The following is an 18,489-nucleotide window of genomic DNA, read 5'->3' as shown; positions in this document are numbered from 1 at the left end:
GAAAATGTTCCACCACTTCAAGGAAGTGAACTGAGTTCTTCTGGACTGTGAATTTATGCAACGTGCAAAAATGTTGAACGCAACACATGATGCATCAAACTGTACAGGTATACTAAAACACAAGAAACCCTTCAGGATGAAAACATTTGCATGTGTCTCTAACCTCGTCTGTCATAAGAGTTGCTATGGAGCGTCCAATCTCGTGATACTGAGCCCCCCGACCCAGTGGTCCTAAAATAATAAACAGGAACCTGGATGCAAAAAAACGAAAAGAAAGAAAGAAAAGCAGTTTCAGCTAGAAAAGTTTGCACTTTCTGCAAAAGTGCAATTTGACATTTGAGTGATGAAAAACTATTGAAAACAGTGAAAGTGAAATGAATAGAAGAAGAACAATAATAAGAGCAACAGCAAGAAAAACAAGAAGAAGAAGAAGAACAAGGATAATATAGTTACACTCGTGCTTATATTTTTACTAGCCTTGCTATATTGCATATGTCACTTTACCTTCATATCAACATCAAGGACTTCATACATATACTGTGTACATTCACTTCATATGTTGCTTTGTCACTTTACTTCAAAGGTCAATGTCAGGACCTTCGTACTTATATACTTTTTATACTTTTTATATTTATGCTGCTATACTTACAATTTAGGATAGTACCATATTTTTATTATTTAATTTTATGATCATGTTTATTAAATGTTTAGTGGTTACTGTTGCACCAGGGGTCTGAGAGTAATGAATTTTCAATCCTGTGTATGTCCTGTATATATTGCAGTTTTGACAGTAAAGTTGACTTTGACTTTAACTTTGAAGAAGAACAAGAAGAAGAAGAACAAGAATGAGAAGAAGAACAAAAAGAAACACGAGAAGCAGAAGGACAGACTGAAATACCAGAAAGATATATAAAGATTAAAAGCGAGGACAGAAAGACAAAGACAAAATAGGACACATGAGGATGTTTAAGGACAAAAATAAGACCAAAAAAATGGCACAGAAAGGACAAAAGGTGTACCTAAAAAAGATTTAAAAAAGGAATAGGAGGAAAAAATGGCACATAAAAAGACAAAAATGACACATGAAGGTAAATAAAGCCCATAAGGAGACTAAAAAGACAAAAAGGGTGTATAAAGAGATTAAACGAATGCATAAGAAGCTATAAAAAATGAAGCACAAAAATTCAAAAGGACTCATAAGAAAACAAGAAAAATCTAAAACGTGACCAAAAGCAGACAAATTAAAACATAAACGGATAAGAAAGTTTAAGGAGACACAAGTAGAGCAAATATGTTAAAGTATATTTCAAAGAGCATGAAGGTTTTAAAGAATCTGAAGAGATTGTGATGCAGTTCAGTATTTGATTTTTTTTTTTTTTTAAACACATAAAAATTACTAAAACATAAAGTTGTAACATGTCCTGACTGGGCTGAACGTTTTGATGTATGAACAGCTAAAATAGCTGAAGTAGTAAAACATAAGGAATGAAACTATAAACCAGCAGTGTGAACATTGAATTAACAATTACACAATTAACTGCTTAACGAGAGACGATGAAAAAATGACACATTTTAATTCCCAACTACAAAAATCTGCAGTTTCTTTTTTTAACGTCCAAGTCAAACAGGGCTTAGATAAGCTGCGGTGACCTTGTAGCAATCGGGACTTCAGCCAGCCCGCTGAGCAGAACCGCAGGGGAGAGACGGACAAACGCCACCACCGCCTTGTTCAGAAAGTCCAGTTCTCCCACCAACACATTACACGCCTCGGCTCCTGGTGGAATCTTCTTCATGAAATGTAGGTCTATCTGAAAAAGAACGCAGGGTGCAGCGTCACATAATGTTCTGACTCCCAGTCCAGAACACCTAAACTGCTTTGCCATTTAAAAAAAAATAATAATAATTTAAAAAAAATTAATAAATACAGCATGAATTCATGTGAAAAGGTCATTATTTATTGTTCATTCCCACATTAATCTCCCAAATGTATGAGTTGAACTGACTTCTCCCCTGACCACAGTCCAGCTGTGGAGGATTTGTTGGTCCTAACAGCAAATAGGTCACAGATGTGTGAATAAAAATAGTACAAAAAATTATCTAAGTACAGATGTTAGTCTGATCTGTTACATAATAGTTCATAAAATTCTTAGTAAGCTTTCCAGCTATAAAACTGAACCTCCTTCTGTGTCTCTGTCTGCTTTGACTCTTTGAAACAACTGAACTATGTAGCTGTGAGTATTTTGGACTATTAAAAACGTTGATGATTTTGGTGATAAATATATGAGATTGATAAATATTCACTGCAGTGTTTGTTCCTGGACAGAGATCATAAAGAATTTATAGTTTGATGGGTCACCGTGATTTGTATAAAGTAATATAGCAACGGTTCTAAATAAAGTACAGCTTGTTTAGTCACTAAATACAAACCTGCAGTTGTAAATATAGACACTTCCTTATCATTTCAACGAACAAATGAATTATAACACACCTAAAACTGTTTAAGCATTGACTGACACAAAATTATTAGTTTATAATAAATGTTTTAATGGCGTTTTTGTTTTCTTGAACTGCATGTGCTTCTCTGCACTGACTGACTTTTTATAGTGAAAATCGTTTTAATCCTAATCTGTCACAAATATATTTCTGTAAAAATAATGATGATGATGATGATAATAATAATAATAATAATAACCTCCTGCTCGTTTCTTTAAGCACGCAGTTGCATAATTGTCTCCTCATATTTGTCAAATGTGATTTTTCTATGAACTGTTAATAAAAATAATAATTTATAAAGAGCTTTGTTGTTATTATTCTCTATAAAATGCTACATTTGAGCCAAATGATACTTTTAATGGTTTAATACTCAAGTATCACATAAAATACAATTGAAAAACTACCTGAAGCAAACTGTTTGCACTTTTTTGTTACTTTTCAGTGTTGCCACCCGCCTTGTAGCTAATTTAGACAAACTTCAAGCAAAGTCCAAACAACTGTCCATCGTGGTTGATTTGTAAGTTTATTTACCCGCCATTATTGTGTCCGGCTAACGTCTGGGTTCAATTCTAAGATCCAAAATTAGACCGTAAATATGCAATAAATAAAGCCAGTTCATTTTGGAATGTAATAAATTCTAGGCGCTTATTAACCATGGAATAATGTTTTCTCTCTCTGTTGCACAGAGACGCTGCCATCTTGGATCACTGACAGGCTGTCCCTGATTTCATCTCTGCGTTCTTGTCTGGTGTCTGCTTAATGTTCCTTCCTGCAGGATTTTGTTAGGCCTTTTCCGTTGTACATTTGAGCAGGTTTTCTTTCTTCCTGCCAGACCCTAACTTGCAGAATTGGTCACACCTGAGTTACATTCTGTTGGTTAGCCCTGGCACTATAGGCTCCTTTGTTTCCTTCATTTTCAGTGTAATTGTTGTGTTCTGTTTCTTCTTGGTTTAACAAACTAACTTGAAAGGAAATATTGCTGTTCTCCGGTCATTAAATCTACATTTTGGTCTTTTATTTTCCCCTCATGACAGACAGTGAGGACAATGCACATTTGGGATAAAAATAACTGTAATTACCATTTTTAGTTGACTTTTGTTAGCCTGAGTACCTACAGTGTACTGAGCATGCATGCTCTGCATAAAATGAGCTGTTCACATATCAACCTGAAACCTTCTTGCTGGGATGAATATAAGTAACCAGACCAAAACAGCTGAAGGAAAATACTATTACCTGCATCTTTTCACAATAAACACCATACCTTGCTGAAGTCCACAGAACTGTTCTCTCTGCTGATGTCTCCTTTGCCATCTGGAGCCGCTAACTGAGATTGGGAGGCCGTCAACTGACCTGAAGAAGAAGAAGAAGAAAAGTAACACAAGAGATCAGGTGTTTTACACATTTTTATGCATCAACAAGTAATGTGGAAACAGCTGTTTGTTGAAAATTTAAAAATAAAGCCTAGACCCTTAAATGTATTGAATGGTGGAGAATATATTTGCAATATTAGTAATAAATTAAAAACTTCTATCCAATTTCTGCTGCTTATCTGCTGTAGATTTGCAGAGGCAACGGGTCCATGGGACACCTCTCTTCAGCAACACCCCAGCTATTAATCCCAAGACTTCCCAGGTCAGAGGGAATTCATCATTTTTCTAGCAAGATCTGGGTCTGCCCCCGAGTCTCTATAGTGGAAAACTCTCAGAGAATAGCTCCCAGACGCCATCATATTCAGATGCCCAAACCACCTCAGCTGACTCTGAGGAGCAGCAGCTCTACTTTGAGCTCCCCCTCCTTGGTTGATGGCACTCTTTATTTTTGCTCTAAAGCTAAGCCTGGCCCCCCTGCAAAGGAAGTCCATTCTAGCTGCTTGAGTCTCATTATTCAGGTCTTGACCCACACCTCATTACTATATGTGAGGATTAGAATGTAAAAAGTCCAATACATTGAGAGAGTTGCCTTCAGTTCAGCTCTTTCTTCACTACAACAGACCAGGTCAACGCCCTCATTACTGTGGACGAGCACCCAGTCCACTGATCCATCTCCTATGTCCATCTCTCAGGAACAAGACTCCTAGATACTGGGAGTCTTGAGGTAGAAATTACTTCTGGCAGGGGGTAAAATACCAAACACCTATGTCAAAAATATTTATTCACCAATAAAAGTTTAAAATATTAAAATCTATAAAAATAATCAAAATAGCTGCATCTTAAACCTTTTTCCCTCACTAGCTCTAACGAGGCGCACGCATTTCTCCCCGCTCCCTGTTCTCCTCCTGCTTTTTTGCTCTCTGTCTGTGTATCAGAGCAGCTCCTATTTTTACACATCTTCCGAAATGAAAACCACTGTTTGGGATCTGGCCAAAACTGGTCTTTCGATGTAAATTACAAAATTTTTTCAACAAAGTGACAGGGTCCTGGAGAACCCTCATCTGCTCGAACGAGACGCATGCAGCTGGATAAATCGCTTGGGGGGGGGGGGGGGGGGGGGGGGGTGCCCCTGCGTTGTTTTGTGTCTACCTCTGCTATTGATCGAGGACACCGACATTCCATATAATTGGATATATGATAACAGGTTTCCTGTTTTTGGAATAGCCTGGATCCTGGTTTATCAACATAGAAAGAAGATGGCCACAGCTAATTTGGCCCTTGTCAGGCTGCTGCCTATGTGAATGTTGGTTTGTGCTTTGAGGACTCAAAATCAGCTGATTTCCGAGCTAAACTGTACGATGGAAGTGATTTGAATTGCAGTCCACCTGCGGCTTTGGGACTCGACAACATGAAAATGACCTTGAGGAGGCTTGTAAGCACGGACCAGTAGAATGCACCCTAATCTGGCCATTTCAGACCTTGGAAAGTTATCAGTACAGACTCGAGGCTGACATATGAAAAATTGTCTGACTGAATAAACCAACAATTGTGATTATCTGAATCTGTCTCCCGGCTGGCCTCGAACAGGCCGACTTAACAATTTCTCCTGGGAAATATGTGAACTAAGGAAAAGCTTTGTCTATTGCAACCCCCCTCCCCTTCTGTGGAGGCTTGTCAGAACTGTGCTGGCTGACCATCAGAACAATGGTCTATCTGTTAGTGCTTCATGGACCGCCTCGTTTTAAATGCATATGTAATGTGTTCATAAATGTGCTGCTGGCCGAGTTTTTTGGTGTCTTAAATCGTGTCCTGTTAGGACAAGGTGTGAAGAGATGTTTTTTGTAATGCCACTACCCTTTCCTCGTGGCTTTGTCTCTTTTTCTATCTAAAAAATGTAATCTGAAAAGAATAAGAAGGCTGCGCTATATAGCAGCAGCTTTGTGCACTCCGTCCATCTTTCGGACGGTTGTACGTATATGTTCTCGTTGCATCTCGGTGCAATGATAATAAAGCTTATTCTGATTCTCTGATTCCGATTCTAATAAATAACAACATAGCAATATATATTAAAAAGTAGATAATTTCCTGAGAGGTCTGGTCTAATTTCAGTATTCAATAAGCCAAGCAGTGAACAGTTAGCTTTTATTGTTATCTTTAAAATACCTGGAGCAGACGACACACAGTTTTCTGGGATTGTGTCGTCAGCATTAGGTGAATTTCACTGAAAAAATAAAGAGCGAGCAATGGCTATAAAACAGGAATTGGCACAGACAAACAGAGTTACAATGTAATTATTCCAGTTGAATGCCTCTCACTGAATTCAGCTAATTCCATTTCTCTTTCTCAAAACAGTTAACACTTTTCCACACTTTTTAAAAATTCATTAGATTCAACATAACCACAAAACACCCTGCCACACACTACTCTCTACATTTTTTATGAACCTTTGAAAGTGGGCAAACTGAGCTGTATGTCTGGGGCTTTAGGAGTAGTGTGAGAAAATCACCAGAAGTGAAAATAAGAAAACCCACAAAACTGAAATATTTGAAGTGAAGACCACTGGTACATAGAAAGTAAAATCCAGAAGTGAATACAATTTGTATATAAAGCATATTTAGATTAGGAATGAGATCATCAGAGGTACAGCACAGGTTGAACAACTGGGAGATAAAGTTAGACAGGCCAGACTGAGATGGTTTGGACATGTCCATAGGAGGGACAGTGGGTATACTGGTAGAAGGATGTTAGAAATGCAACTGCCAGGAAAAAAGACGAAGAGGAGATATATGGATGCAGTTAGAGAGGACAGAGATGGAGGAGGATGACTTGCTTTGGTAACCCCCAGAAAGGAAAAAGTTGAAAGAAGGAGATGATAAAGAAAACATAAAACACATTTACATTTTATATGTACAATTTATCCACACTTACACAATGGGGATCAGACAAAGCACTGGTTTTCAACAAAGTCCTGACACAACTTACCAATAAATCAACAAGTCATTAACATACAGTTTAATGTGTTTAATCGTTTGCTAGTTAAAGTGTTTTCATTTACCTAAAAGTTCCCAACATTTGTATTTGCACAACTCTCAAGTTTCTCACCGTTCTTATCCAGATGGAGTTCTGACGCCCGTCGGCCCATGTCAGCAATGGATCGTACGATCGGCAGGCGATTAGCCAACTTCTTCTGGTTCTGGTGATGGTGCTGCTTCAGGAGCGTTTCGCGCACTTTTTGCCTGAGCTCTTCTCCCAGTGGTGAGTATACCTCTTGGTGGTCTAAGACCATGTCTAAGGTGGAAAAACCCAAACTGTAAGCCTGCATGTATCCAGATCTAACTGAGAATAGGACTTTATTAACAAATCAGGGCTACAAAGGTCAAGCAAAAGAAAGAACGCATGTATAGGTTGTGCAGAAAAAATCATTAGCAGGAGAAGTTTTCACTTAATAAAAACTGTTAAAACTTGACATTTACCTGCAATCTCCTCAATGCTGTTAGCCCTCATATCGAGCAGCACGGTGCTGTTGATGATGCAGCTGCGCAGCTCAAACAGACTGTGCAGGGACAGAGTGGCCACGTAGGGTTTACTCCACCGCTCACCTCCGTCCTCTACATCTTCCTCAAACTTCAGCCACCTATAAGAGGAGTTTGCATCGAGTGAGGCCAGCAGACGGCAAACTGGCCAGCCATCTGTTCTATATCTGCAGTTAGAAACACTCGTTCATTCTCAGGCCCTCACATGTAGCTCCCACAGCTCCTTTTCCCTCTCAGCTTCACTCATTTACTCTCCTTCCTTATTGCTTTTTATCAGAGTATCAATGTAAATAAAATATGTCATATTTATCATGTCAGCACAGTATGAACTGACTGATTTACCAGAGAAATATCAATTTAATGGCAAGAACCGCAATGAAAAACGACAAGTATTTCATATTATTATGAAACTAGAGTTCCTCAAAGAAACTCACATCACCCCCCATGTGTGCATAATAAAATTTCAAACTATGATCAGTGATCCTGAGCCTTGTTCTGCTGGAGGTTTCTTCCTGTTAAAAGGGAGTTTTTCCTTTCCACTGTTGCTTTTGTGCTTGCTCAGGATGGGAGACTGCGACGAAGTGACGTTTCAACGCGTCTACTGGCTTCCTTCATTAGAGAGATAACTTTTACTAACTGGCTTTGTACATATGTGAATGTTTCTGTTCAGTGCCCTGAGACAACTTCTGTTGTGATTTGGTACTTTATAAATAAACTGAATTTAATGGAATTGAAATTGATGTTTTTTTAAACAAGTAAATGGTTACTATCGCAACAGATTTTAGCTCAGTGTCTGTAAAATTCACCGAGTTATAGTCATTTTATGTGTTTGCTGAGGTCAGTTTGCTTTAGTGGCCATTTCAAATCAGGTTGACTTCCAAAGTGAAACACTTGTAGAAATTACTTTCTTAACTGGTTCATGAAATATTTTGCCTGCAGACGGGGTTGATGCCAATAGTTGACAAAGTTTTTAACAAAGACCTCATGCAATCTGTTTGCATTTGGAGCAAGTGTTGGACATCATTCTCAGCTACTACCACATCGAACTTTAGTTCAATATCTGAGAAATCAACTTGATTAGACATTTTTTGTGTTTGCTAAGATGGATTAGCTGTGGGAGCCATCTTGAATCGGGTTGACTCTGAACAGTTGTAATTAACAACCAATGATCAATTTTTGAGAGTTTCACTAAAATCCCTCAGATGGGTCTTAAGATATTTTTCTAACAAAGAGATTAACATGCACATACAGTCACAGATGCATGCAGTTACATAATCACCCACCAACATGAACAATGGGCTCTGAAACATGAAACAACTGTCGACATTTCTCATCTCTGTAAGTGGAATCATGGCTTTGACCTGTTTTTTTCTATTAAAGCTGCAGTTGATGGCATGATTATTGTGTGTTGATGATACTTGGTTGCATGAGGATTAACAGTACCTGGCACTTTCTCTCCACTCAGAGTCCTCTCCATCTCGCACACCGATCTCATCCATCTGAGTGAAGAGGTCATGGGGGATGTGCTCCTCGTCATCATCTTCTGCCCCCAGCAGGAACTGCACCCTCTGAGAGGGGGTGTCTGTGAGGGTTTGCGTTAGATATTTTAAATGAATTGACTCAAATAACGTGAACTAATGGAATGGTAGGTTTTACCATAAACTGGTGACTCTCTACCCTCAACCAAAGGGAGGCTCTGCTGCCTGCTCCTCCTCCACTGTTTCTTTCCATGGTGGCGGTGCCTGTGTTGGCTGCGGTGCCGAGTACTGCCTAAGGGGACGTGAACCCCAATGTAGAGAGTCCTGTGGCCTGGGTGCAAATCCCACATGATTAAATGATGAGCAACAACAGCTGATGTTTACTTGTGTTTGTTACTCCAGGTTTTTTTTTAACAATCAGAGAAATAATGCACATGATAATATGATGTTAACTGTTGCCCTTTAATATTAGGCATTCCCATTTCTCTGTGGCTAAAAGGTGTGAATTATAAATGTTTTTGAACGATACAGCGAAATATATGTTCACAAAGTATTACACAACGAGTTTATGTTCATGTCCCCTTGACCACACACATAAAATCAAATCAGTGTACTTGTTGATAAAGAAAATTTAAAACTGAAGCAAACTGAACGACATTTGGACTTGAGTTAGAAACAGATGCAGGGATGCCTCCAAAAAGTTTTCAAAGGGGGTGGCCAGATGGATGCCACTGGTTTTAAGGTGGCTCACCTAAACCAAAAGCTGTAATTTCAAGAGTTTTAACATGCTGTTATCATATATAGGCTATTAAAAATACACAATGAGGGCGTTAGGAAAGTGTCTTGTGGTTGAGGTTGAGAAATTATAGTAAAGTTGTGTCTCAGTTGAAGTTGTCCTTAATAAATGCACTATGACGGTCAAATCAGTTGCATTTCAAAACCCGACTTGCGGAAGCAGGAGCGCGCCAAGGGATGAGCCGCTGTGCATTTCTTCTAAATTTAACAAGATAACCACCTAAAAACTATTATTTGTTTGCTCAAAATCATAACAAAGGTGTGTCCCAGTTGAACTTTTACTTAATAAAAGGACTTTAACGGTCAAATTAGCTGCATTTCGTCGGGGCGGTGCAGCGAAATGAAGCTGAATTGATGGTTGAGCCAAGCGAGCTGGACGAAGGTGGCAGGCTATGGCAAGCCGATTGCGTCATTAATAGCCACTTTTACCAACTACATCACACAACGGCATGCCATACTACTCGATTGCCATCTAGCGGCTGAAAATGGTAGTGTTCAATATTTTCAGTCAGAACAAATGACAACGGTCATATCTCAGCCAAAATTGCTTTATTATTCATTATAAAATTGAATGTTATATTATTATATAATTTATTTATGTGAAAAAATCCATAAAAAAGTTTATTTCAGCGTATAAGTTGCATGGCATGCAAATTATGCAAAAAACTGTAACTTATAGGCTGAAAAATATAGTATATATTTTTGAGTATGTGATCTTTTTGATTTAATTAAAAATGATTATGTAGCAACCGGACCCCAAAGCAAATTCCTTGTTTGTGCAAATGTGCACGGCAAGAAACAATTCTGATTCTGTATTTGATTCTGATTGGGACATGCATGTCCTACATCCATCAAAGGGTGCTGCAGAAACCTTCACACCCTTCCTTCCCACAGCCCAGAGTTCAAAAGAGCTCTTGAGGAGGAAAAATAATTGTGAGAAGGTTTCTGTTTGCAGGTTTCTGTGCAATATGTTCCTAATTTGACACTTGTTGGACACTATTCTCTGTTTTTCCACAATCATTTTATTCTACTGCTTCTTCTCAATATCTGGCATTGTTTTTATTTTTTCTTTCTCTGAGTGATTGTGGAATTAGTAATGCACTCTAACACTCACCCACAGCTCTACCCTCCTACTCTGCTCTTATCTTTTACCAGTTTTAAAAAAAAGGCTGTCAAGAGGAAAGCAGTAGTTGTTAGGACAGAGTGGGTGGACTCTGCAGCAGCAGCAATTACTCGCTGCTCGATGCTTGTTGGTACCTTCCAAATCCTCCTGCTCAAAGTTGGTTCTCTGTTGGGACCGTGTTCCTCCCCGGTCCACCACCGCCTCATCGTCATTCCTCTGTTAAGCACACATACGACAAAAAGAAACATGTTTTAAATGTTGACTCACAGTTTGGTGTAAGCTGCAGTTTTCTAACGCAGCTTGAAAATGGTATAAAATCTTTGTTGACTTGGTGTTCCCTCACAGTCCAGGGCATTGTGAACAAACACATTATACCCACTGAATAGCACAGTTGCCTTGGAAACTAATTACACGTCTTTTTATTCAGAAGGAAAAAGGTTCATGACTGTTCAAACAAAATGCTTGTTATAATCGGAGGGTTATGAATCCCTCCCACAAAGAACGTTTTCTATTCAAGATGCTCACCTTGTGATGGGTTCTGTTAAAGGACCAGACATCAAATTATCTGAAAATGTCAAACAAGCTTGTGTTTGGGTTTTCTGAGGATGCTCTGTAGGAAAGAAACCTGACAGCCACGTGTATATCTGAAGAAGCTAAACATACTTAAAGCAGTAGTTCTGCCATTGTGAGGTAGGATTCTGTGAAAATGGTATAAACTTATCTTTCCATTTATAGATAGCTTTTTGAACGACCTCACTTTATAAAGAGTATTAAAGTTTGGCATGACAGACAAGTTAACAGCTAATAGTCTGAACTCCACCAAGACGGTGAGAGTGGATTGCTGCTCTCGTGAAATAACGTTCTTTAAAATTTAATAGCAGCAGTTCACACAAATGCTGTTTCATAAACCTTTACACCACTGTAAACTTTGAGTTGCATGGTTATTTACTAGATCTGTATGTTTTATGCAAACACAACAGCAGTGGCAAATAACTAGCAAATTTGCTGCAACCTGGGGTCATTTTCAGCAGAAATGTTAAAATATTTTTGCTAAAATGACAACGTAATGCAAAACTGAAAGCAATTAATTAAATTAAAACATTTGAGCCAATGAAACGTCCAAGATTGGAGTTGCTTCAAGATATTAACCTTGAGAATTGCTCTTAAAACAATAAATATTTTTTCTAAATTCCATAGTATTGCATACAGAAGCTATTATTTAAACATGCACACCTCATCATTAGCTGGTCAGTCCAGAAAGATTTAAATTAATTAAAAAAAAAAACTGAACACATTCAAGGAACTGTGTCAATGATTCATAACTTTTCCACAGAACTGTACAGCAAAATGAACAAAATACATCTTTAAGTTTTAGTGTATATCTTTTTAACATAATAAATTATTTCTTACACTATCATTCTTAATACTATTTTTTAATATTTCAACCATAAAGCATCTGTAATTTAAATTTTAATTATTTAACCTTGATGTAGCATAGATTATAAGAGGTCAAAACATTTAAAAACTGTCATTAAGTGCAAAAAAGAACTTATAAAATGTTATTAAAAGGACATTTTTCTTTAGACCTGGTCCAAAAAGAGGAAAATAGTTGTCAGTTAGTTTAGTTCATGATCAGTGTGTAAACTCTAAAAACAAATATTGGCTAAAGGTGATTTTACAGTCATTAATCAAAAGCAATAAAGTTCCTTTTGACGGCACCCTTCGGAGGTTCTTGTGAGCAAAGTCAACGTCAGGATTACAAACCGCAGCTCTGACCACCACAGCTTCGTTAAACAGTTTGTATTAAACATGTACATGTCTCCTTCTGCACATGATGAAATCTTAATGATGTCTCTGAGACTCATTCTGGTCAAGTTTCTGATATTTTATTAAATGATCAGTCTTCTGCTTCTAACTTGATGTTAAACAACTATAGATTAAACATGTATATTTAAAGTAACATAAACTGCTAGTGCGTGGGTCAGTAAAACGTGTTTGCAACTTTGTCACTGCGGAGGTGTAGCTTTCAGCAGTGACTTTAATGAAAGTCGTTGAAACGAGCTCAGTAACAAAAGCATGGATCCCCTCTGAGAAATTTACAACCACAAAAGAGTACTGAGACGAGACTTTCTGAGCATGTCCTGTTCTCCTGAACAAAATGACTTTGTCCAAAAATGATCTCACTACTTAATACGATCTGAGATGATACCAGCAGTTTCTGCAGTGACCATCAGTCAGTTTATGTAACACCTGTGAAAGGAGACGAGGGCGAGGAGGTGCTGAATTTGGTACAAAAAAACAGAAGATATCACCGTGTTTCATCTAACAGATGGTGAAAGGGTGTAAACATCTGCTCGTGCTCGTTTCATTAAAAATGTTCATATTGGTTTAGAGGCGTTTAAATCCTAATAAAGAGATGAATTCAGCATGAACACTCAGAGCTAAAGTGCGCAGCCTCATGCTAATGAGGGACTCAGGTGGTACAAAGGTGACATAACCAGTGTACTAGAAGGAGGGTCTTTAATTTCAGCACAGTTTGTCTCTACATTTGGACTTGATACAACAAATTCACAAAATTAGGATTTGAACCATATTTTTCAAATGTGGTCATGAGACTGTCAAAAAAAAAAAAGATATAAATAGATGCAATCGATTGTAAAATAATGAGAAAATTTACTTTCTACAATAAAATGATGGGGAAATTGCAAAATAAATAATTTAATTAAAGTTGCATAAAGATATGTTTTGAATTCTTCACAATATTTTGAAAAAATGGCTGCATCATCAAAAAAAAAAAATCACAATAAACAGTCATTTAGGGGAATTTTACTCATGCGCTCATTTGTATGACAATAAAGTGGGAGCTGATGATGCACCATTACAACCATTACCTGTTGGTTCAAGAGAAAAATAATATATTACAAGACGTGGGGTTGAGTCTATCCAAGGAAGTGATTTTGGATCAAAACTTGAATTTTAAGAACTAAGCAGTTGGGATTCTAATCTGATGTGAATTGTTACAACACGTGTGGTGATTACTAACACAAACCAGAGGGAGTTTAAACAGCTGGAACCAGTGATCACTGGGACTAGAATTTCAACAGAACATAAACTCAACATAGAACTCAATCAGAGTGCAACATGAAACAAAAGCAGCACCCAAATTATTACAAACTGTGACAATCATCCAACACTTTTGATGCTCTATTGTGATTTATCCATTAACTGAATGGACTGAAACATTTTAAAAGCTGTGATAAAAACCAGTAGAAGCTAACGTTGCCTGTGTATTTTTGTCCTCCAGATGTTTAAGATAAAAGCTGCCAACTGCTTGCTTTGTGTTAATTCTCTGTTTATACAGAAACTGCCAGGGCTCTGACTTGAGCTGTTACCTCAATTATAGTTTATTTTAATGTAAATGCTACTGATCTATAATTGTTATTTATAAATGGTCAAGACCTATTTAACTCATGGAAAATTACAGATTATGTTGCCAAAGGAAAATTATTTTACATCCATTTTATACGCCTTAATTGAAGCCCAATTCTTGAATTAAACACCTTGCAAAGGTAAAAAAAAAACCAACTATCACCTTTGAAAAACTATTATTATCGACTACTAACATCTTGTTTGCTTAATCAGTACCAACGCCAAAGTGTTAACACAACAATCAATGGGTTTGTTTTTGCTGTTTATTCACGAGGTACAGATGTGTTAAATTTAGTCGTAAACAAACCTAAACACCTATAATTACATTTTACACTTGATGCTTCTTACTAATGAACTTTAAAAGGATGGACGTAGAAAGAAAATCCCTCAGTGCTACAAACTTTTATTGATCTGAAAAATGCAATCAACATGTAAGAGCTGTGCTGAATTAAAATCATAAAGATATTTGACTTTGTTTTTTATTCTTTCAGCAGCTCCCTTTGTCCCGGGTCACCACAGCAAACTAAGTCCAGCTTCGGAGCCTGAGCCCGAACCTGCAGGTGGGCCAGGAACTGAACCACGATGGCATGACATGGTGACATGGTGACATGGTGACATGGTGACATGGTGGCAAGGCAGCGACACAGAAAACTCTGAACGTGTGTCGTGGTCATACTCTTTGCGTGGGTGTGCAGTGTAGACGCAAAAAAAAGTTCAAACAAGAACAACAGGAGCAAAAAAAGATTGAGTCGAAGCAGAGCTCCCGTCAGTGCGGCCATGCTGCGGCGCTCGTGACGTCACTTCTGCTGAGCTGCTGTCTTTCAGTAACTGAGGCCTCCTGAAGAGTTGAGCTGAACAGCCCGGCTTTAGAGAGTGGAATAAAGTTTATTCCATTTCCAAATCCTAAACTGAGTCTGGAAGAATGTAAAAGATGATAAAGCCCTGCGACCTCATGAGCAGCTGAATACAACAGTGATAAGCACCATGTTGTTCAAGCCTAGAGCTATTGTCAGCACTGGGGGCTAAGCACCCCTTAAGGTCAGCTTCTAGAATCGCCTCTGGACATTAATCTGTAATTTTGAGCCATAATTGTCTGTAAACAGTGATTTTGACATCATGACCAACAGTAAATCGATTCAGTCTCAGCTGCTGTGGAAATATGTGGGAAAAGTACAACCAAATGTATTGCCCCCCGCCCCGGCCCCAAGATGACACAGTTATGTTGTACATTAATAAACAAATATGTCTGGCTTAGAGAGTCACACTATTTTTTGGTTGTTGTTTTAGTGTGTTGGCAGAGTCTGGGTGAATTTTGTTTAATTGGGCAAATCAAACTACTTTCCTTGTTTATTTTATCTTAGATATTCTCAGATTTTTTTTTTAAATCCAGACTATATTAATGAATATTATCAGTAAAACTAAAATGATTCTTGTAAAACTGTGTTTGATACTCGAGTCAGTCTTAAACAATGCAAATAAATGAAATTGGTAATATCTCCTTTATGTATGCAACAATGGTAAAAAAAAATAATAATAATAATTGATTGGATGTTTCAGTTATAAGTTGTTTTAAATATATTACTTATATTTTAAGTGGTTTAAATATTTTATATCATTTACTATATTATTATATATTAATATTTGATGACAGCCACTGGTGTTTACTCATCTGTAGATTCCTAGGGTTGTATTTGTGGGTGATTGTTTCTTCTTTTACTTGTAGTCTGTTTCTTTTACGTGCTGTGAAACAAAATTCCCTTTGAAGATGCTGTATGTGAATACATCTAAAGTTAAGCTGAAGTATTATCAAACCTGGAAAAGGATTCATTGAGTCATTCAATGGGTGATTTAAAAATAGAACAATCAATCTGGTGAAAAAAAAGATATTGTTACTTTTTAAAGCAAAAAATGTTGACAAATTTTATATGTTTCTTTCTAATTGTTAGATTTACATGCAAATATCAAACCTAAATCCAGTGTGTTTTATGTCATGCAAACATATTTCTATTTATTGCCTTTCTTATCCTAAAAGCCGTGTTAATTTCTGCTTTTTCTGGAGTCATCTTGGCCACCAATGAACCATCGAGGCATTATTATAATGAAGGAAACTGCTGCTCACAGCTGCAGAACCACATGAGTTGGCCCAGCTACAATTATGTTGATAATCTGTCTGCAGGAAATGGATCTCTGCTCAGATTAAAGCGCCAGTAGTTGATACTTAAATACCATTTACACTAGCCGGTATTAAACATCCGCTGCGTTTCCATGCAATTGATAATGCAGTATTAACATACAGTACTTTTACCGGATATTCTCTACTCTGAAAGATTCCAGGAAATGCTTTCAATGCGCCATAATCAGTCAAATACTCTGAAAACTCAAAAGCATATTTCATGGTAATTTCCATCACACACACCTATAAAGCGTTGATGTGAAGTCTAAAGAGGCTTAGCGAGCGCTGCGTTATCTTCCGTCTGCTTTCTGACTTCTCGAGCACAAACAAAAGGTACAAAATTTATATATTTTTTTAATTATTGAACTGTTCACCCGCACTGCTTCGTTTAAGACAAATGATCAGCTTTTACTCAGGAAAATCACACTAAAAGGACTCACAAAGCACACAGCTGACATGATATCTCAGGATGTGGCACAAACTTGGATCTGATCCCTACAGATGGCGGTGGTAATTTTGAAACCATCAGTGGCGGTGGAGGCTTTCAACTGAAACAAAATGTACTGTAATCCTTAAATGATTCTGCTTTAGCATTCAACATCCTGAGAGAGTACACATTAGTACTAACCTACAATCAAAAGTCCTATTTCTATTTTTTTTTTTTTATTTATTACTTTTAGCTGCTATTCAAGGGGTTTTTCATCTCTGAGCCGTCATTAAGACCGACTTCTGTTCTGCTTCCCTCCCCCACACTGCAAAATGGTATTACTCATGTTCCTTTTTTATTTTTTAGGCGCTGGATTGCTCCTAAAAAGCCGCAGAATTCAACTATGTACCTTTAAATCCCACACATTCAGGCTTGAGAGCTGTGCTTCATGCAAGCCTGTGCACAATAAATGCCACATTACACAAATTCAACATACCTGATTGTTGAAGCTCCAAGGAACCTGCAAGGTCTCCGAATGCATGAGCTCTCAGTCTGCGTCCTCTTCTCTAAAATCGGTTCACGGCGAATGTGACACTGTCTAAAAGCTGAGCTATGAGCAAACTCCTGCTGCCCTGCTTCACACCATGTCTGATCAAGGCTGATGCCCATCTGTTGTGTCAAACCACTGGAATTTGTGATTGAGCATCCAAAAAACAGTTTCACCGCTCTCTGAATGTGAGATTATAGATTATATTGCAGCCCTGCAGCGTTTTATCAGAAATGAAGCTTGGTTTAAATAGTCTCCTCTCTGTGTCGCATGCACAAAAAGCAGAGCCACAGATAAGCTCGAGCTGCATCAAATCAACTCGGTCATGCCAAACTCAGTGTTTTGCTGATCCCACCGTGAGTCATCGCTTTTCATACTGTGCAATCTTTGAAGCATGGCAGAAAACACAGGTCTCAGTATGACGTGAAACATGTTCTGCAGCTAAAGATCAGGGAAAGAAGATCTCAACTCACCGAGCTTCTTCATCCAAAAGATGAAGCACATACAGAGTTTATCTAAATAAATAAATAAATAAATCTTGAGCTGAACTTTGTCAAACAAAGGGAAACGTGTGAATATTTTAATGTATTTTTTTTAAAAACTTCAAGAAGACATCTAAAAAAATCAATTAAGTTTATTTGGTCTAAGAAAGGAAATAGATTTAATTAGCTTCATTGTGTCATCTGGTTCCACTAAATCTGGTTGTTTAAAGAAAAAGGTAAGAATTACACGAAAATAGTTCATGAACCGTGATGAATTCATAAGATTTGTGAGTTTCTCGGGAGCACACAGACCAAAATAGCTTCAAGTTTATTAAACTAGTGGCCCACTAATGCAGACATTCTTGTACAATAAGCACCTTGGGTCAGTTTTTATTCAATAAAAGGAATATATATTTTAGGCAAACTAGTAAAGTTAATTTAATTAGCATCATTTGGTTGTTTTATTAACTCATTACTGCTTGAATACAACAAAACTGGTTCATAATGACTGTTAAAATGAATTAAAAGCATAAAATTTGACAAAAGATTAATGTGAGGTTCAAAAACACCAAAATTTAGTATTTTATAATGAAGAATTACAACAAAAGTCATCTCAGGGCACCGTACACAAAGAAGGAA

General features: G+C 37.5%; 1 protein-coding gene across 1 annotated transcript in view; it reads right to left on the bottom strand.

Moving 5' to 3' along the window:
• Nucleotides 1-17,399, bottom strand: part of slc4a10b (solute carrier family 4 member 10b) — a 28,248-nt gene extending 10,849 nt beyond the window's left edge. The window contains exons 1-9 of the mRNA XM_037686939.1: nt 17,318-17,399; nt 10,927-11,008; nt 9,053-9,205; nt 8,840-8,978; nt 7,337-7,497; nt 6,966-7,151; nt 3,755-3,843; nt 1,651-1,808; nt 164-251 (exon numbers count right to left, since the gene is read on the bottom strand). Of these exons, the coding sequence (XP_037542867.1) occupies nt 164-251; nt 1,651-1,808; nt 3,755-3,843; nt 6,966-7,151; nt 7,337-7,497; nt 8,840-8,978; nt 9,053-9,205; nt 10,927-11,008; nt 17,318-17,362 (1,101 nt within the window). The 5' untranslated portion in view covers nt 17,363-17,399. The remainder of the gene's footprint in view (nt 1-163; nt 252-1,650; nt 1,809-3,754; nt 3,844-6,965; nt 7,152-7,336; nt 7,498-8,839; nt 8,979-9,052; nt 9,206-10,926; nt 11,009-17,317) is intronic.
• Between the last annotated feature and the right edge of the window lie 1,090 nt (nt 17,400-18,489).

This window comes from Nematolebias whitei, chromosome 13 (genome assembly GCF_014905685.2).
Source record: "Nematolebias whitei isolate Nwh7 chromosome 13, NemWhi1, whole genome shotgun sequence".
NCBI classification, from domain to species: Eukaryota; Metazoa; Chordata; class Actinopteri; order Cyprinodontiformes; family Rivulidae; genus Nematolebias; species Nematolebias whitei.
This window is presented reverse-complemented; position numbering and strand designations above follow the sequence as displayed.